A 21906-nucleotide genomic window follows, 5' to 3' on the forward strand; every position below is an offset into this window, starting at 1 on the left:
GACTACTCTTTTTTTTTTTTTTTGTATTTTTCTGAAGTTGAAAACGGGGAGGCAGACAGACTCCAGCATGCGCCCGACTGGGATCCACCCGGCACACCCACCAGGGGGCAATGCTCTGCCCCTCCGGGGCGTGGCTCTGTTGCCACCAGAGCCACTCTAGCGCCTGAGGCAGAGGCCATGGAGCCATCCCCAGCGCCTGGGCCATCTTTGCTCCAATGGAGCCTTGACTGCGGGAGGGGAAGAGAGAGACAGACAGAGAGGAAGGAGAGGGGGAGGGGTGGAGAAGCAGATGAGCGCTTCTCCTGTGTGCCCTAGCCAGGAATCGAACCTGGGACTTCCACACGCCAGGCCAACGCTCTACCACTGAGCCAACCGGCCAGGGCCTCTTCAAGACTACTCTTGAGGCGGCTATGAAGATGCTACTGATAAGTGCTGACACTAACTGCCACCAGAGGAAAAACACAACCAACACACAAATTAGTTGCAAGAATCACACAGGCAATTTATTACTCACAAATCCTTTTGGCGTGCCTGGGTACAGCTTAAGGGGGCCCCGTCGGCGTGCTCCTCTCGGCTGTCTTTGGTCAGAGTTCAGAGCGGCATGGAGACAGTCCACGTTCACATTGGAGTCTGGGCGACTACTGCAGCAGGCGGCCCCTCAGCTTTAGTATCTTTTGTGGCCAACGCCTTCTAACAGGTGTCAATCTACAGGATTATCACCTCTAACCACCTTTTTGGGAGTTCCTCATAGGGAACTCCTTTTATGTTAATCTATTGAAATGTTACATCAAACCACTTTTTAAGATGTTCTTATTTACGTTAACTTACAAGGTTATGACATCAAGCCACTTCTTATCTATGTATAACTTCACACACACACTGAGTCCTGCTTGAAAGTCAAAAAAAAGTCAAAGTCTGTTTATCACATTAGAGTTATGACACCAAGCCACTTTTTATCTTTGTATAACTTCACACACACACTATATATATATTAATTCCTATCCAGACATCATAAGTTTATTTAATTTCCTTAATTTTAATATTATATCTTAATTATTTTTATATATCTTCCATATTTTTTATATTTCTATATATTTAATTACTATAACATTATATACTAAACAGATACCCATTAGACATCCCCCAAAATGCAGCATAGGCATTAAAACAAGCAAGTCTGGAGTTCAAAGAAGACTGAAGCTTAAGATACAAATTTAGGAGTCACCACAATAAAAATGAGAATAAAAGCAATGCAACTGGTTGAGATTACTTAGAAATTAAACAGAGAGGAGAAAAAAGAGGTCTAAGAATTGAGCTGTGGGACTCATCAATATTTAAAAGTCAGAGAAGATGAAGATACAGTGAAAGAATGCGTAGAATGACCAGTGAGGGTGAAGGAAACCAGGAGAGGGTGATTTTCCAGAAGCCAAGTGAAGACCGTACTTCAGGAAGGCCAGAGTAGTCTGTCCAAATGCTGCACAGGTACAGCAAGACAGGGACTGAGAACTGACCGCTGGACGCGGTGACAGGGAGGTCACTAGAAACCTTGACAACAGGAGTTTCAGTTGAGTGGCGGAATGGAAACCTGACTGGAAAACCTGGTGAGGTCAGGACATGCTTTCAAGGAACTTTTCTCCAAGGGGAACAAAAAAATGGAGTAGTTCCCTGGCCGGTTGGCTCAGTGGCAGAGCATCAGCCTGGTGTGTGGAAGTCCCAGGTTCGATTCCCAGCCAGGGCACACAGGAGAAGTGACCTTCTGCTTCTCCACCCCTCCCCCTGCTCGCTCGCTCTCTCTCTCTCTCTCTCTCTCTCTTTCTCTCTCATCCCCTTACAGCCATGGCTCAAAAGATTTGTGCAAGTTGGCCCCAGGTGCTGAGGATGGCACTGTGGCCTCTCAGGTGCTAAAATAGCTCGGTTGCCAAGCAACAGAGCAGCAACCCCAGATGGGCAGAGCATCGCCCGGTAGGGATCTTGCCGGGTGGATCCCAGTCAGGGCGCATGTGGGAGTCTGTCTCTGTTCTCCTGCCTCTCAGTAAAAAAATAAAATAGAGTAGTAGCCGGATGGAACTATAAATCAAGAAAAGCTAAAAGGAATTTCTTTGAACACAGAACTTATGATGGCATGTTTGTATGCGTACAGGAATTATCTAATGTGAAAGGTAAACTGTGATTATTGAGGAGTGCCACAATAACGGTAAGCGCTCAGTCCACAAGTACACAGAGGGGTGGGATTCTGTACACACATGAAAGGACTGGCCTCCGTCCACTGTAAGAGGATGAAAGGCACGGTGTGGGGTTACAACAGGAGGTTGGTTTGCTTCTGTTTTCTCAGGAAAATAAATAAGATCATAGCCGAGAATGAAAAGAAAGGAAGGGTGTTGGAAGCTGGAGGAGAGAGGAGAATGTCTTTGGAAAACGGTGAGTGCGCTGACTAGTGAAATACAGAATTGCTCCCAACACTGGGAATTTTAAGTGAGACTGGTCATTTGGAAAGTATTTAACAGTAAATCTTACACTGACTTTGGGTTAGGTCTCTTAATGCCACAGGACCATGTTTTCATAGAATAACTATCAGACTAAGTTCTGTCAAGGAATAATAATTTGCAAGTTTATAAATTGCATGTCTGCTTACACTTTCATCACAAAAGCTAACTTTTTAGCAAAGAGGTTCTAGCCTAAGCATAAGTCCCTTGTTTGCTCCCTGATCCTAATAAAAGAAAAATGTAATTAGATGTCATAATAATGCCAACATTTCACAAACCCTTGGTTTCACAGCAGGAAGCCAAGTTCAGTTAGAACTCATTTATCAACACCACTGCCTAAAGGGTAAGGCTTTACTCAGAAAGAAGAAAAAACTCAGGGAGAGTTAATAAAGATAACTAATGTGCTACTTTATCAGTTACACTTATAACCATTACATGTAGTGAAACAGAGGAAATTACTATTTTAACAGCAGGCACCGAAGTTCCTCTTGGGTAAGTAACTGTTATTGTTGAGGAATAGACCTCGACAGGTTGTTTTGGTGTGAGATATGGCCTCCAGGACATTAGGAAATAGAAGAGATACCCGACCTTCTCTGCCTAAGTCACATAAAGAATTCAGGACCCATGGGAAGAACAGAAAAAAGAGACGGGAGAGAAGAAGGTGTGTTGCTAGTGTAAGGAGACAACACAGCAGGGGCCATATCTACTAGTGATGGAAAAAGGTGAGAAGGTAGAAAAGTGACTGAAAGTCTTTCAAAAAGAAAGATGTTTAACAGCCCATTCAATTATTTGCAATATTGTAAATGCAAACCTTTTCTGCCTCCCTAAATCTTCAGAAAAGGTGCTACACATGCAAATGCCCAGTGTGAAAGCTGGAGGGAGGGAGGAATCAAAGGAGGGCTGCACTCTGCAGCTAGGGCGGCACGGAGCAGAAAGGAAAGCGCGGCTTCAGAAGGTGAGGAGTGGACGAACCTGGAATTAGGCAGAAGCAGACTCCAAAATAAAAGCTACTGTAAGCTCTAGAATTCTCAGAAATCTTGGAAAAGCATTTTTGGTGTAGGATAAGATTACACTGAATCAATAATATTTAAACCTCAAAAGCGACGTTAATATCTGGGATATAAATATGTTCTCAAAACATTCTTTAAATCACTCATTCCTATTTTTAATACTTTTGGAGTTTTTTCAATTTAAAGAAACCCTAGGAAAACACAAAACAGGGGGTGAAAATTTCCCATAATCCCACCATTGTGTGGATTCATATAAAATTGAGGGAAGAAAATACTTCTCTACACCAATTCTACTTTCCCAGAAGTAACTAACCACTGTTACATATATATAACAGTGGTTAGTTACCTCTGTCAGTGTTATCACATACTTTGACTTTTTTTCTATAGTTATATAGTATATACTTTTTCTTTTATACTTTCTAGAAAGGGGACTAATCTAGACATATTATGCTACAACTTGCTTTAATCACATACCATACTATAAACACTATTTTTCCAGGTAACAATATATCAAGCTACTTCATTTTTTTTAACTTTTTTTTTTTTTTTTTAACAGAGACAGAGAGGGATAGACAGGGACAGACAGACAGGAACAGAGAGAGATGAGAAGCATCAATCATCAGTTTTTCGTTGTACACTGCGACACTTTAGTTGTTCATTGATTGCTTTCTCATATGTGCCTTGACTACGGGCCTTCAGCAGACCTAGTAACTCCTTGCTGGAGCCAGCGACCTTGAGTCCAAGCTGGTGAACTTTTGCTCAAACCAGATGAGCCCGCGCTCAAGCTGGCGACCTCGGGGTCTTGAACCTGGGTCCTCCGCATCCCAGTCCGACGCTCTATCCACTGCACCACCACCTGGTCAGGCTACTTCATTTTCTTAAATGGTTGCACAGTGTTTTATTACATGAGTTTTTCATAATTTATCTAGTTCCCTATTAATAGGCACTTATGCTTTTTCCAAATTTTTGCTATTATCAAACACTATAGTAAACTCTATAGGAGAGAGTCCTAGGAGTGGAGTTTCTTAGTCAAAGCACATGCACATTTTAGTTACTTACAGATAATGCCAAATGGTCCTCCAGAAGGCCCTACAAATCGACATTCCAATTACAGTACACAGGAGTTCCTCCCCTCCCCCAACACCTTTGTCAAACTTGGATATTAGCAGTAGTTTCAGTTTTGCCAATTAGATTGTCAAGAAAAACACCGGTTTTGGTTGATTTAATTTGCATTTATGAGTACTGATTTCTCTGAGGGGCTCAAATCTTTTTTAATTTTTAAGAAAATTTACTTATTTTTAGAGAGAGAAACATCATTTTGTTGTTCCACTTGTTTATGCTAAGACCTAAAACTATGTAGAAAAGTACACATAGTGGAAAACTTCACGACATAGAACCTGGCAATGACTTCTTAGATTCAACACCAAAAGCAAAAGCAAAAATAGAAACAGAATTTTTTAAAAAACTTTTGTGCATCAAAGGACACAATCAACAGAGTGATTGTGAGTAGAATATTAGTTACATTAATTAAAATGTAACCTTAAACAAGTTACTTAACCTCTCCAAGCCCAAATTTCCTGATCTTCAAAATAGTAACAATACTATTTTCATAAACTTTTTTTGTATGGCATAACAGGTATCCAGTAAATATTAGTTCCTGTCCTTTTCTAAAATATCTTAAAAGTCTATGGTCATTGTTTCAAGCATTTTCAGTGGAGAGAAGTTTTAATCAGGGGTCCCCAAACTTTTTACACAGGGGGCCAGTTCACTGTCCCTCAGACCATTGGAGGGCCAGACTATAAAAAAAACTATGAACAAGTCTCTATGCACACTGCACAGATCTTATTTTAAAGTAAAAAAAACAAAACGGGAACAAATACAATATTTAAAATAAAGAACAAGTAAATTTAAATCAACCAACTGACCAGTATTTCAATGGGAACTATGCTCCTCTCACTGACCACCAGTGAAAGAGGTGCCCCTTCCGGAAGTGCAGTGGGGGCCGGATAAATGGCCTCAGGGGGCCGCATGTGGCCCGCGGGCCGTAGTTTGGGGACCCCTGGTTTTAATCTTTGATCAGAGGACTGATTATATACTCAAATAAAAGTGTGCAAGCTGAGTTTAATGAATGAGTGATCGAGACAGTTTTTAGTCTCGAAGGTTTTGCAGAAAGCACCTACTGAGTCTGAGCAACATCTTGATCATATCACCGTTAACTTTCTAGAGAAATTCTCACAGAACTTAACATTTTTCAAATTTTTATAGATTATAAAATTGTTTGACCTGACTAATTCTATCTGAATTGCATGTGTCTGACATACATATACTTTGAGAATATTAAAGTTGTCTGTCCACTGGAGACTTTGATGACTTATTTTTGGACCTCATAACAAAAACATTTTATTTGATGTCACTATTTTCTTTAAAAAATTATTTTGTTCAATTTCCCTAGAAGGAGTAAAACCAACTGTATGTGCCTAAAACAATCACAAATTCTGGGTTCTTACAAACCACAAGAGAAACAATCCTATTGATAGAGCCATACATACAGTATCTTTATAATATGTTCAGGGTAATGTCTTTAATGTTCATCTACTTGTTTTCTGCCACAATTTAAGCACATTCCCTCTTGTCCTATAGTCCGTTAATAAGAGAACAAGTACATCTATAATTACAAAGTCTTTGGCATCTGAAGCAGTTATTAAATCACCCTCCTCCCTTGCCTTCTCCAAGTTAAATAACTCAAATTCCTTTGCTTTTACTTAATCTGTTCTATCCTTTCAAAAGCTCAAATTCTTACATGAAATATCAGGAAAAAAACTTTTACATAATTTTCAAGTACAATTAAGAAAAAATAGAGTTAAATAGCAATGCGATAAATATAACACAGTTAATAATTAATGAAGATTCAGAAAAATTGTCATTCATATGTTAGTTATACACCATGGTTCAAGTTTTACCGTTCTATAGCACAATAATCTTACCAGGGGACTTTCCTTGCTGTGAGCTGCTTCTTCGTTCTCTGTATCTGGCTGGAGTGGATAAACTGGTGTCTTTGCTAAGCTTGCTAGCAGGCCCCATCTCTGAAATAAGGAATCCCATCTGTTCTGAAGGCAAAATATTCTCAGGTGGATTGGTCTGGCCTTTTATACTGGCATCCACCTAAAATATTAAACCCACTTGTTATTCTGAATTTCCCCCCAAATACACACTAAGTTAAGATATTTTATCAGAGGGGTTCTATTATAGAAACATGATCCACAAACGGGCTTGTAAGCATCCTTAGGAATGATACTACCTTTGATTTTGTTGACTTAATCTGAACATTCAGTAGTAAGATGTATATTTCCCCATAAACAAACCACTACAATGTATGTGGAGCTAAAATATTTACTTATACTCAGAGGAAGATTTACCACGAAACTTGATTTTTTTCAAATTCACACACACAAAATTTACGATTGAGATCACGGTCTTCTTCCACTTGAGCCACCCTTCTATCAGGATTCTTCCCTGTTGGTCAGTCAGACTGAACGGCCAGGGGCAGACTCCTGTGGGATGATGTCAGTGGGGCTGTGGTCACTTTATTCCACTAATTTTATGTTCTTTGTCTTAAAGAGGCCCTCTGCCCTGATTATGAGATATGAGCTTCTTTCTTGGAGTTCCTAAGTTTTCTTTGGAATGTCAAATCCCTGTGTCAAGGTGATCAACTTCTGAGAATACTCTATTTCTTCCTAAATTTATTTTAAATAAAACTATACAATGAAATAAAGCTAGAAGTTAAAATCATAGCTTTCAAAAGCTATGATGTTCAAATATATTATTTTAAAGAAAAGTAACTATGTGAATGCAATTTTAAGGTACGAAATAAAATATTTTGGATGTGACTATGCAGGAACAAAGACAAATTTTGTGTTCTTTCTATGGGTATATTTGAAACATAAAGGGTCTATATTTGGTTTACTGAATTTATATTATTTTAACTCCTAATATACTGGGTTTCAGTACTGGGCTCAAAAAGGACAATCAGTTGATAGAAACCTTAAGATATTTGAATCTAAAATTAGAACTAAAAAAGAATACATTAAAAAAAAACTGCCTAGCCTGACCAGTGGTAGCATGGAACATCAACCGGGGACACAGAGGTCCCAGGTTTGAAACCCTGAGGTCGGCCCTGGCCGGTTGGCTCAGCGGTAGAGCGTTGGCCTGGCGTGCCGGGGACCAGGGTTCGATTCCCGGCCAGGGCACATAGGAGAAGCGCCCATCTGCTTCTCCACCCCCCCCTCCTTCCTCTCTGTCTCTCTCTTCCCCTCCCGCAGCCAAGGCTCCATTGGAGCAAAGATGGCCCGGGCGCTGGGGATGGCTCCTTGGCCTCTGCCCCAGGTGCTAGAGTGGCTCTGGTTGCAGCAGAGCGACGCCCCGGAGGGGCAGAGCATCGCCCCCTGGTGGGCAGAGCATCGCGGTGGTGGGCGTGCCAGGTGGATCCTGGTCGGGCGCATGCGGGAGTCTGTCTGACTGTCTCTCCTCGTTTCCAGCTTCAGAAAAATACAAAAAAAAAAAAGAAACCCTGAGGTCACCAGCTTGAGAATGGGATCACTGGTTTGAGCGTGGGATCACTGACATGATCTCATGGTCGCTGGCTTGAGCCCAAAGGTTGCTGGCTTGAGCCCAAAGGTCACTGGCTTGAAGCCCATGGTCACAGGATTGAGCAAGGGGTCATGGGGTTGGCTGGAGCCCCCTGGTCAAGGCACGTATGAGAAGCAATCAATGAGTAACTAAAGTGATGCAACTACGATATTTATCTCTCTCCCTTTTCTGTCTGTCTGTGTATCTCTCTCTCTCTCTCACACACACACACACACAAACACAAAAATGCTTAAAAGTTATCTTGGGAATCTCTAACAATAAAGATTTTTCAGTCCCATTAAAGAAAAAAAATCCAAAATGAAAAAATGTATACATCAGACTAAAATCAAGAAAAAAATTACTAAGTTATTAAGGAAAAAAATACTTATTCATTCTTAAACAGTGATTTTATTTTGTATATACTTTTATTTATAACAAAAGTTTATTCATTTTCTGGTCAAATACTGGCAGCAATAAAAGAATAAGCCTCTACCTTCAGGAAGTGCCTCAAACTAGAGTCAGAGTTCTGCTTTAGGAATGCAGATAATTAGTAAGGAAATTCAAACACAGTATATTCATAAGTCAATTAGAATTCAATAATGTGGTAAGAACGTATAAAAAGACCCCCAACCATCTCATTTCCATGCTACAAATGGCTAGGAAGCCCTGATGTCATATGTCAGATACACCATCCCTTCTTAGTGAACTTGAATCAGCCAAGCACAACTCGTCCATCCAAATTACAGTAGGAAGCAAAACTCAAGGTATGCTTTTAACATGAAAATAAGCCTATACCACAATGCTCCAACAGACTGCCTCTCTAGAAGTTGACTTCAGACCACAACACAGTGAGAGGATGCCTGAGGGTGGACATACTTCTTTCTGAGTCTTTTGTGTATAACCACTGGGGTGTGATCCTTCTTAGAGAGCGCAGTGAATTGGTACTAAACTCAAATAAAATCTGAACAAACTGTCCACTAGAACAGCAAGAAAACTAGGTACTTTAGGCTGTATTACCATTTTTTCTTTTCACCTTACCTGGTGTGGGCTGAACGGTAGCCCTTCCTGCACAAATACTACTGAAGATGGAGATGGGTTATGACTCAGCTGCTCCTTTGGTTTGACATGAGCTTGTTGAATGGCTGTAGATTCCTGCATTGGCGTATTTTCAACAGGCTGAGCTGTGTGGATGGTATACATGTACTCAGGGGACTGTGGCAGAGAGCAAGTCATTGCTTGTTCTGTTCCAACCACAAAAGATGTAATATCTGAACCTACAGGAGTAAGGGGCTCCAGCTGGCTGGCCTGACTTGTGGAGGACACATGGCTGCCGCCTGAATTAGCCAGGATGTGTTGGCCTCTGTTAGACTGAGATGTTGGGCACTGATTCTCGACAGGCTCCACCTTTACCATCTCCAGTTTAGGGGAGGAATGCAATTCATCTAAGATCCGAAAAACAGCCTCTAGATTTACTTCTGTCTTTTTATTTTCATCAGTGGTACTGCAAGGCCAATTAGAAGGCAGAAATTCAACTGGATAGGAGGATTGCATTGGAGGATTCTGGGAAAAGAGAAAATAGGACTGTTTGGATAGAAAATCAAATATAAGACTAAGGAGGAAAGAAACATATAGGCTAATAAATGCTAAACATAAGTAGATTGAACTTAAAGCTTACTAAAAACACTTGAACGCCAATCAACTTTTTAGCAATGGTAGCTTCAATTCTCGTTAACATTTACTTAGCAACTAGTACATGTCAACCATTATTCTAAGTTTAATACTGGAATGGACCAATATATCTCAGGGTTAAAGTTTACAAAATCAAAAAGATATAGTACTCAAATACATACCTAATTTGCTGATAAAATGTCTATATACCAAGTTCTTCCATAAAGGTCAACAGACAAACACCTCACTTGTATCTATCATATACTGTTTTGAGAAAGCAGTAAGGAAATTTCAAACACAGGATGCCTACAAGTCACCCATGCATCTACAGATTCAGGGAAAGGGACTGTTCCAAATGATCTGAGAAAGAATGGATGGAGTATCGAACGGCCTTTGATTCCTAAGATTGTTTGTTTGTTTTACTGCTTCACTTGGGGAATTTATTCAGTTAAATTTAATTCACAAATAATAGCTGGGTGTCTACTATGTACTGGGCAATTCACTGGGTTCTGGAAAACTAGAACTGTTTCTCTGGCTTCCTTTTCTCGGTTAACAGCAGCTCTACTCAAATCTTTTAAATGCTCTCCTTCATTCTTTCTCTCTTCAAATCCAGTTTATCAACAAATCTGTGGATTCTGTTCTCAGAACCTAAGTAGAATCCAGCTAACCATCATTGTCACTCCCTGGGTTCAAGTCACCATAATGTCTCCTCTGGATTACTGTAGGGTTCTAATCAGGCTCACTGGTTCCGCTCTTTATTCTCTATTCTCCATACAGAAGTCTGAGCGATTTTTTAATTAAATTCATTGCGGTGACATTGGTTCACAATTGTTTCTTTTTAATAATAAAACAAGAGAGCCTGACCAGGTTGTGGCACGATGGGTAGAGGGTCGACCTGGGATGCTAAGGACTCAGGTTCGAAACCCCGAGGTTGCCGGCTTGAGCACAGGCTCACCTGGCTTGAACACAGGCTCAGCAGTTTGAGTGTGGGGTTGCCAGCTTAAGTGTGGGATCATAGACATGACCCCATAGTCACTGGCTTGAGCCCAAGGTCGCTGGCTTGAGCAAGGGTTCACTGGATTCCGTCTGGTCAAGGCACATATGAAAAACAATCAATGAACAACTAAGAGTGCCACAACTACAAGTTGATGCTTCTCATCTCTCTCTCTTCCTGTCTCTGTCTCTCTCTCTCTTGCTAAAAATAAAATTAATAATAATAATAATAATAATAATAAAACAATAGATTTTAAAAGCTGTCATTTTAAGACCAATCTTCTCTAGTTTCAGGGGAAGGTACTGTTCCAAATGATCTGAGAAAAAAATGAATGAAATATCAACTATCCTTTGGTTCCTGAGATTATTTTTAATAATAAAATGTAGATTAAAAAATAGCTGTCACTTTCAGATTGATCTTTAGGATGTAGTCTCTCTCTCTCTCTCTTTTTTTTAAGTGTGAAGAAGGGAGATAGACAGATTCCTGCATGCACCTTGACCAAGATCCACCCAGCAACCCCCATCTGAGGCTGATGCTCGAATCAACCAAGCTATCCTCAAGCACCTGAGGCTGATGCTCAGATAACTGAGCCACTGGCTGCGAGAGGAGGAAAGAGAGAGAAGGGGAAGAGAAGGGGAAGAGAAGCAGATGGTTGCTTCTCACGTGTGCCCTGACCCGGGATCAAACCTGGGACACCCGCACGCCAGGCCCATGCTCTCTATCCACTGAGCCAACCGGCCAGGGCCAACATGTATTCTCTTATACCTCGTACTTGGCACAGAGTAGAAACTTTGTTGATTATCTCAGATTATAAACCTAAAATACAGAAAAGTTATGATTAAATAAAACATCCATACTTGGCAAAGAACAATCTGATTACAATTTGACTCCCAATGCAGACTTACTAAAAAAAAAAAAAGGAATGTTCTTAAGTACTAGAATGCCACTAGTAAGATACTGTCTTAATAATAGAAGTTATCTTGGCTACAAGATATCAAAGGAAAACACATAATTCCAATCTTTAAGTAATTACAGCATAAAGCACAGAATTTAATCTCATCCTAGAAATAGCTATCTAAAACAATTGTTTCATAATAAATAAAACCATTGAAATACAGTGTTTACAACATGGAGGCCCAAGGGAAACACCACTTAAATTGTTCATTTTTTACATAATATTTCTTTTCTTCTTAAAAAAGTAATCATCTACAACACCTTGGAATAATCTGTCATTTGGTGACTTACATACTTTTAGAGTTTATCTGGTATTCATTTTACCATGGAAGAGCCTAGAATAGCCCTGTTCCAACTAACTGTCTGCAATGATGGCAACGTTCTCCATCTGTGGTGTACGGCTTGGTAGCCACTAGCCTTTATGAGTACTGAGCACTTGAAATGTGGATAGTGTGACTGAGAATACATTTTATCTAATTTTAATTTAAAGAACCATATGCGGTTAGTACCTACTATCTTGGACAGTGCAGGCCTAGAAGAATCCTCAGACACCATTGATATCAATTCTCTTTTTTTTTTAGAGTTGAGAAAACTGAGGCCATAATCCACAGTTTACCTCTGGCTATCCATGTAGATAAAATTACACTTTGAAACTCTGCAAGGTCAATACCGCTGCACCTGACGCACGGAGCATGTCTGCTGTGGCAAGGTCTTACCTGGAAGTAGTTGCAGTGCGCGTAGGTGGAGGCAGTGGGGTTGACACAGTTGCTCAGGGTGTCCATGTGGGTAGACGGCGAGCAGCACTGTAACACAGCTGGAACAAAGTCAGAACAGAAAAACCATCAGCCGACATAAACCTCGGCAGCGTGCACGGTATTCTCCTTTTCCTCTGGAAAATACCTTTCCTCTGTGGGTGCAATAAAATATATTTAGTCCAGTTAGGTGCTCTTGTTTGCAGAAAACATGATAACATAAATTAATTTTAAAAATCACTTACAAGTATCCTGTCTAATTTTATAAAGGATTTATTTAGCACCTAAACATTTGCTACCTTTCTTACTAAAAGTAATTTCTTTTTGTTGAAAATATCAGAACATATTTGGAATTCCAAAATAATTATTTCAATCGTAAACATTTGGAGGAGGATGTCTTTTTAAGGATAAGTATGAAATGCTCTGTAGATGTTCCTACCGTTATATGGTGCATCCAGATCTATGCAAAAAATGTTTTAAGCATTTAGACAATGGTTAGGAATTTGGATCCTAGGCCAAACTGCCTGGCTTTGGAGCCCAGATTCAAAAATTTGATAGCTGTATAAACTTGAGCAAAGTTCATCTCTTTGGGTTTCAGTTTCTGCATATTAGAATAGAGATAATAATAATAACTGCCTAACATGTTTGTTGTGAGGAATGAATGAGTTGATATGCATAAAGCACTTATTTTAAAATAGTACTGGCATAGAATAAGCAACCAGCAAATAAATAGCTAACACTGCTATTATTTTAAGTAAAAAAGTACATTTTCCAAACTTTCTCTTTATAGCTAGGATACCATGAAAAGGTTGAACTCTTTATACTGGAAGAGTTATATTTACAGAAGCAGTCTTCATAGTAGGTTGAGTCTCCTCTTTTCCAGAAAGAGACTCTTCAGAATGAATGAGAATCAGTTATTACTTCACAGCTTTGGATTAAACAGAGGATGACCTTTACTGAACACCTACCATGTTCCAGGCGCAGTACTAGGTGCACGTGGGGCCTCCTTTCATCCAAATAACAACTGAATGAGGTATTAACATTACTTCCCCAAAATAAGGAAATTAAAGCTCAGAGATAATGATCCCCCAAAAGTCACAAAGCTGGTAATGACAGATGCAGTAATCAAACTCCAAAGCATATGCCTTTAATATCCCACAGTACTTCCCAAGTCTTTCCTTCTTCCTAAAATGTAACATTTTGACTTTACTAGAACTCTATTTGAATATTTTAGTGTCTTTATTATAAGGTGAAACTTTCTCTTTTTATGTCCACATTTTTCAAATTGCCAGTGTGCTAGTGAAATTACTAAATAATCTCATTCCATAATCTCTGAAAGTAAATTAGCCCAAGGATTATAAAAATGCATTGAAATGTTTCCCTATTTCTCCATTATTGACTATTGATATTTAAAATGTCAGAAATTCATAAATGTATATGAAATATTTTATTACATCAATGTGTAATTTAAGGCATTAAATTTTGCACATGAAAGAAAAAACTTGAAACAACAGACAAAATTCTAATTCAAATACAGGTGTTACTAAGATGGCCACGTAAAATTCAAGCTGTTGTCACTTCTAACATATGTTAGGTAAACAGGTTCTTACACTTTATCCTTGGAGATATTCAAATGTATAATTTAAATGTTTTGGATTTGAGTTTGGTTTGCCAGAATATTTGAAACCATAAATATCCTAAGAAATAAATTAAATGAAACAAACAAACAAACAAACAAACAAAGCTCTGGCTGGGTAGCTCAGTTGGCTGGAGCATTGTCCCAATTCGCCAAGGTTGCAGGTTCCACCCCCAGTCAGGGCACATACAAGAATCAACAATGAATGCATAAATAAGTGGAACAAATCCATGTTTCTCTCTCTCTCTCCCCCCCCCTTTATCAGTTTCTAAAATCAATTAAATAAAAAATAAAATAAACACTGAGGAGGGTCTGCAGGGTTTGCTAAAACTGAAAAAACGTGGACTTGTTTCTAGTTTTAACAGCTAAGGAAAACCTAGCCCCCTAGCGGCAGAAAAAACCTCAGTCAGAAGCTGCAGGTTTACACCCATCAGGCATCATCCATCAGTGTTTCATTAAAAATAAATTAAATAAAGATTATTAGCTTTATTTTTCTGATATTGTTATGTCTGACTATTAAAAATACACATTTAAAATAGTTGTTAAAAGTGTATTTTAAAATAAATTTCATGAATAAAATAGACTATACAACTATAAAATATTTGTAGTTGATTGATAGCTGATTTGGTACTTGAGGAAATGGCAAAACAGTGCATGTCCTTTAAAGTGTCCAGGAACAAAGGAAAGCAGAAAGGTACCTCCATGAAAAAAGGACTTGAAGAGATACTCCAAAAAGATTCTTTAGTGGATGTTTCCTTACCAGCGCGGTCCTACTTTGTATAGTCCACAAAATAGAACAGGGCCAGGTGTTAGTAAGCTTACTGAACATGAAAACCCATCTAAGAAATGCAACTGTGTCCTTAATACATGACAAATTAATCTAGTCTGTATTATGAGTTTAGCACTGTCCTAAAATACATTCTTCCACATAAAAAACATCCAGTGTCCTCCTAAAGCCAGTGTGAAGGCATTAAATCGCATGTAGTGTGAAAAACTGGAATAATAAACAAGATTCTATTTCAGATATAATTATAAGAGCTGATTACATTTGTAAAACAATTCTAGCACTTTTAAAAGGCCAAATTACAAAAAGTTATCTAAAGGTAAAAATTTTCAAAAAAAAATGAAAGTAAAATTTTTCACTCCCACTATAGGTTAGGAAAATAAGTTCATATACTTTTTCCTGTGGAGGTAACTCAAATATACAATTAAAATGTTTTAAACTTAAATCCACTCCAGAATAGTACAGTGTCAACAGTGAGAATATGCTCAAAAGGAAAAACATCTTACTAGTAAATTTAATTTCAAGAAAAGTAACTATTGCAACTAGAACCCCAATATCTCGTTTTTGATGAAGTAAAAAAAAGATCATCTGGCCTGGTTGGGCGGTGGCACAGTGGATAGAGCATCCCTCTGGGACGCTGAGGACCCAGGTTTGAAACCCCGAGGTCACCAGGTAAAACGCTGGCTCATCTGGCTTGAGTGCGGGCTCACGAGCTTGAGCGTGGGCTTGCCAGGTTGATCACGGGATCATAGATATGACTCCATGGTTGCTGGCTTGAGCCCAAAGCTCGATGACTTGAAGCCCAAGGTTGCTGGCTTGAAGCCCAAGGTCACTGGCTTAAGCAAGGGGTCACTGGCTCAGCTGGAGCCCCCTGGGGCAATGCACGTATGAGAAAGCAACCAATGAACTAAAGTGCTGCAACTATGAGTTGAGGTTTCTCATCTCTTCCCCCTTCCTGTCTGTCTGTCCCTGTCTGTCCCTGTCTCTGTCTCTCTTGCGATAAAAAAACAGAAAAGAAATTTTGACACATGCCACAACACCAACGACCCTCTTAAAGATATTTTGCCAAATGATACAATAAGGTGACTGTATGGCCAGTAGCCACGGCCATCATCACAGCTGCCTGGCCAATGCAGGTTCACATTAGATTTGGACAGACAGTAATGAAACAATGGAGCCAAGAACTGGTGGGCCATTAGCTTTAATCCTAGCTTGCACCCAGTGGGCAAGAAATACACACAATGAAAAACACTTCCCTTTCCATTAAGGGTTCCCAAAGCCACTGACTTATCTGAGTTTTTCTAGAATCAAAGTTTCTACCTCACCAGCCTTATTCACCGCTGTTCCCCATCTTCTCCCTGCACAAACTGGCTTCTCCTTCAACACTCTGCCATCTTGGCTGCTTCTCCTGGCCTCCACGTGGCCTTTCTCTACTCTCCTAGAATGTAATCTCTCTTCCTTTTAAAACCTTTTGGCGCGGCCTGACCTGTGGTGGTGCAGTGGATAAAGCGTCGACCTGGAATGCTGAGGTCGCCGGTTCAAAACCCTGAGATTACCCAGTCAAGGCATATATGGGAGTTGATGCTTCCTGCTCCTCCCCTCTTCTCTCTCTCTCTCTCTCTCTCTCCTCTCTCTCCTCTCTAAAATGAATAAATAAAGTCTTTAAAAAATTTTTTAAAAAAACAAAAAACATCTTTTGGCGCAAAAGCCCTCCCCCAACACATTAACATAATCACGCCCACCCCAAGCAAGAAGGGCAACTAATATTATCACCTGGGCGATGGGCTTCCACGTGGGCAGCGCCATTTTTAACAAAGTGAGCATAATATATTTTATCTGCCCAACAGTGACCAATTTTCTCCCTTTAGGGAGGACAGTCCTTCTTTTGTAAGTTCCGTCCTCTCTCAAAGTGTCCTCCTACATGTCCTTTTTTTTTTCCTTTGAGACAAAAACATTTATTTTATGAATCCTTATTTTTGATATTGGGAGACTAATCTGTAAATGTCTGTATCCAATCGATGCAGTCAATCCATTGCCTGTAATGTGATGTATTTGTATCTAAATGAGTACTTTTTTCTTACAATTATTATTAAAAATTAATAGGCATGTAAGCATAATTACAATATAAAATACTACAAATGTTTTTATTATGCATTTATCATATTATAGTGTATTATTGTTGCAATGAATAAAATGTTTCTTTTATTTACAATATTGTTTTCTTCAATTTATTTTTGTCCTTTTCATTGTAAAAAAGTTGGTCACCTTAGATCTAAGCCAGTCACAAGAGGACAAATATTGTATGAGTCCTCTTATATGAGGTTCCTATAGTTGTCAAAATCTTCAAAATAGAACGTAGAATGATAGTTGCCAGGAGCCTGGAGAATAGGGGGACGTGAAGTCAGTGTTTAATGGGTACAGAGTTTCAGGTGTGGAATAGGAAAAAGTCCTGGAGATAGATGATGATGATGATAGTACAACAATGTGGATGCATTTCATGCCACAGACTGTACACTTAAAAATGGTTAAAATGTAAATTCTGCCTTGATCAGTGATGGTGCAAGTGGAGAGAGCATTGACCTGGGACGCTGAGGTCCCAGTTTCAAAACCCTGAGGTGGCCAGCTTGAGTGAGGGATCATAAGCATGATACCACGGTCACTGACTTGAGCCCAAAGATTGCTGGCTTGAAGCCCAAGGTTGCTGGCTTGAGTCCAAGGTCACTGGCTTGAGCAAGGGCTCACTGGCTCAGCTTGAGTGCCTCCCCCATCAAGGCATGTATGAGAAGCAATCAATGAACAAACAACTAAAGTGCCACAACAACCAGTTGATGCTTTTCATCTCTCTCTCCTCCTGTCTCTCTCTCTCTTTCAAAGAAAAAAAAAAGCAAACAGTAAATTCTATGTTATGTATATTTTATCTCAATAAAAAAAGAAAGGCAAATAATAACTGTGCTTTTCCTGTGGCAGCTGAAGAGAACCTCCTGGTATAACTACACCAAATCCCTCTTTCCATAAGAACGAAATCCAGCCTTTTCAGAGAAGCTGACAATACAGACTGCCTGAGCGCAGGCGTGACAGCATGAGGACACTCTTGGTCATGCCAAAAGCATACATTTGTTTATGCTCATTAGGTAAGATTAGAAGCCCGAAGAGCAGATCTTTAGAATTTAAATGTACTTTAAAACAATAATAAGCAGCACTTTTTGCCCGAGTCAATTCAGAAAAATTTTTAAATAATGATATGATACATATTTTTCAATAAAAATTTTAAAATCCTATGTACCTTGGGGGGGAGTATATATGATTACAAAATATTTAGCCTTTAAAGTGTTAATATCTAGTCTTATTTGAAAGACAGCTTTTAAAATATCTTGTCTTTTATATGTATAGTGTTTTAAATTTTACAGTGTATTCATATAAATGTATTCATTTAATCCCTGACCCAAATGATCACTGCCATTTCATATAAAGGGACACTGAGGAGGACTGACATGAAATAATCCGCTGAAGGTCACATCAGATGATTCACTGCAAAGCTAAAACTAGAATTATTTCATTCACTCAATAAATTATTTACCAAGGGCCCAGTATAGCCAGGCACTATGCTAGGCGTACGGAGATACAGAAATTAATTAGAGGGTGCCCCCCTCTTTAGAGGCCCCCAACTGGACCTCCCGCTCTAGCAGGTGAAGTATGTTCCCTCTACTGCAGTAGAACAAGTCAGGAACTCAGGACAGTCCCTCTGCCACCAGCAGTACAGACAGGAAGGTCCCTCCACTGATCTCTGCTGTTTACCCTATCTGGGAATAGCTAACTCTGGGGAGGAGATATACCAGAAAAGAGTCCCTCAAAAGCAAAGCAAGCCCTGGCCGGTTGGCTCAGTGGTAGAGTGTCGGCCTGGCGTGCGGAAGTCCCGGGTTCGATTCCCAGCCAGGGCACACAGGAGAAGCGCCCATCTGCTTTTCCACCCCTCCCCCTCTCCTTCCTCTCTGTCTCTCTCTTCCCCTCCCGCAGCCGAGGCTCCATTGGAGCAAAGTTGGCCCAGGCGCTGAGGATGGCTTCATGGCCTCTGCCTCAGGCGCTAGAATGGCTCTGGTCGCAACAGAGCGACGCCCCAGAGGGGCAGAGCATCGCCTCCTGGCGGGTGTGCCGGGTGGATCCTGGTCGGGCGCATGCGGGAGTCTGTCTGACTGCCTCCCCGTTTCCAGCTTCAGAAAAATACAAAAAAATAAAAAAAAAATAAAATGAAAATAAAAAAAATAAAAAGCAAAGCAAAACTAAACAAAGCAAAACTGCCCTCATGGTATGAGAGGCAGATAGGCAGCAGGGCCCAGTGCCCAAACTAACGGACTCTTGAGTCAGTCCGCCTGGGGTTGTGCCCAGCTCTGCTTCTGCCTGGTTGTGCTTCAGTTTCCTAATCCATTAAATGAGGATAATTATGTTTCCTATCTTATAAGGTTGTTGTGACAATTAAATGAATGAGCATTTGAAAAGTACTCAGAACAGTGCCTGGTCATAGTGATTGTTATATAAATATTTGTTAAATAAAATATGAGCCCTGGCCACATAGCTCAGTTGGTTGGAGCGTCATCCCGGAGCACGGAGATTGCCAGTTCGATTCCAGGTCAGGGCACATGCAGGAGCAGCTCAATCTTCCTGTCTCTCTCCCCCTGCCTTTCTCAAATAAATAAATTAAAAAAAAAAAAAAATGAGATGAAGGGCAGCTACAAATTGCTAAACACTGTTTTGAGCTTAAAACTTAACTTTGAAAAAAAGGCAAAGTTGATTTTGAGTCAATTCAGCATTATAACATTAGTCAAAGGACAAGAATTCCTCAATATGGAATTCTCTCTATAAATATGAATACATTAATATTCTTATGTTCATTCAAATATATGTATCATGAGGAAAATAAAAAGGCCTAAAATAAAGCTTTTTATTAAAAAGGGAAATTAAATTATAGTAGCACACTGTGAAAATAACATCTGAGGAAAAACTCTGAATTCAATATAGGGCAAAAGTAAACAGACCAACTACTACTGGTCTACAACATTTTGTCTCTGAAGGAGAGATAAGAGTGAAAAACTGTAAATGAGCTAGGCAAAGAAAACAGACATTTCAAGAGAGGAATGGAAAATGTAGGAAATGACTCATACGAGTCATTTTATCAGTCAGTCTGATGGCAATTCTTTTGTCTCAATGTTTGGCTTTTCTAGAGTAATTAATGAAATACAACAAAATTCAAAACTTACTGGTTAAACTATAGAAAGACCAGATTCAAGTTTATTTTCAATGTAAGTAATTGTTAAATGAAGTTAGATTTTTTTTACTAAAATTTGATCAAAACCTCAAGTCATATATTGTAGCTCACTTTGAAAGAATTTAATGGACATTTAATATGGACATTATTCCAAAATTAGTTACTTTATTATGACTTACAGAAATGAATTTGGGAGTGATTATCATCCTGCCTCTGAGAATAATATCTACTTAATGTTAAATAGAACATTATTCTCAGGGGAAATTATTTGTAATGCTCTTCATAAGTAGGTAATTACTAAGTTATTGGTTAAATTGCTTACTATATTTTGTTTCCTTTACCTAAAATTTGAAAGAATTAAGTACTTGTACAGTATTTTTATGGCACTTTCTTTTCCACAGTAGATCCTCTGTATGTAACAATACAACTTTCTATTTATATAGTACTTCAGAATGTTCAAAGCAGTTTTGCATACATTACATCATAGAACTACTCTACATTATTAGAAGTGATCATGTGATTGTGAGTTTCTTATTCTCATAACCTCAGAAACTTTATAGTCATTTCAACTATCCCTAGTAAAGACAAAACAAAAATTCACATGGATAGACCTTGAGAACATTATACTAAGTGAAATAAGTAAATCAGAAAAAGCTAAGAACGATATGATTTCACACACAGGTAAGATATAAAACTGAGACTCATGGACACAGATAAAACTGAAGTGGTTACCGGAGGGAGGGGTGGAGGGTGGGGAAGAGAGTAAGGGGGACAAATATATGGTGATAGAGAATGATCTGACTTTGGGTGATGGGCACACAATGCAATCAACAGTTTCAATGTCATAAAGACATTCACCTGAAACCAATGTACTCTCATTGATCAATGTCACCCCATTAAATTTAATTTCTAAATTTTTTAAAAAAGGAAGAAACATTTAGATTAACACAAGATTCTACTTCATATGCAGTGTACCATATTAAACACTTCAGCAGCACTTACTTGTTCTTTTAATGTTTCTTTCCTAGTCCTTACCTTAAATTCTTGGAGACAATTTGCAATTTATGGTTTATATACAAGTTAATATAAACTATTTTTAAGTAACATCTTAAATCATAATAATTTAACAGTTTTCCTATAATGAATAAATAATATTAACTATTTCTAGTGTTTTCTGATAAATAATATATAACTGGTTCTTACAAAATTTAGAACCAGGAGTCTCCAAGAGGATTGTTTGGAATTTGGAACATATTTTCCCATAGAAACACCATCATGCAGGCTAGTTTGGCTCCTGAGACAGACTATAATCAGCTGTACCTTAAGTGTATGACTAATAGCAATATAGAACCTAACCACCATATCTAATCTGCCCATGGAAAATGCCTCTAAAATTCCAAATTGGAAGGCCAAGCACATTCTACAGCTCCCTGCTGCAGTCCTTCCAAATTCAACTCCCCAGAAGTTTCTAAGTCTTTAGGAAGTTTGAGAAGGTTTAGAAGGAAGTTAGGAAAGGAAAGAGAAACATTTCTTGTAAAACATTTATTGTAAAAGGAGGGGAGGTAGAGTTACTGTCTAGTTTATGGGCTACAAAATGTAAAGCAAGTATAAGGAAGACACAGCTGTCTCTACATATATTTTCAATGAATACAGGGAATGAAGCCAAAATAATAATGTAGCTAGCCATGCTTAATGTGTTTATTAAAATACTGGGTTAAACTCACTAATAAAAATCTGAT

General features: G+C 39.0%; 1 protein-coding gene across 1 annotated transcript in view; it reads right to left on the bottom strand.

Moving 5' to 3' along the window:
• The window catches only part of HSF5 (heat shock transcription factor 5), a 44981-nt gene that overhangs the window by 12213 nt on the left and 10862 nt on the right, over positions 1-21906 (bottom strand). Inside the window, exons 3-5 of the mRNA XM_066366435.1 lie at positions 12452-12549; positions 9158-9679; positions 6478-6655 (exon numbers count right to left, since the gene is read on the bottom strand). Coding sequence (XP_066222532.1) covers positions 6478-6655; positions 9158-9679; positions 12452-12549 — 798 coding nt within the window. The remainder of the gene's footprint in view (positions 1-6477; positions 6656-9157; positions 9680-12451; positions 12550-21906) is intronic.

The sequence above is a fragment of the Saccopteryx leptura genome, chromosome 2 (genome assembly GCF_036850995.1).
Source record: "Saccopteryx leptura isolate mSacLep1 chromosome 2, mSacLep1_pri_phased_curated, whole genome shotgun sequence".
NCBI classification, from domain to species: Eukaryota; Metazoa; Chordata; class Mammalia; order Chiroptera; family Emballonuridae; genus Saccopteryx; species Saccopteryx leptura.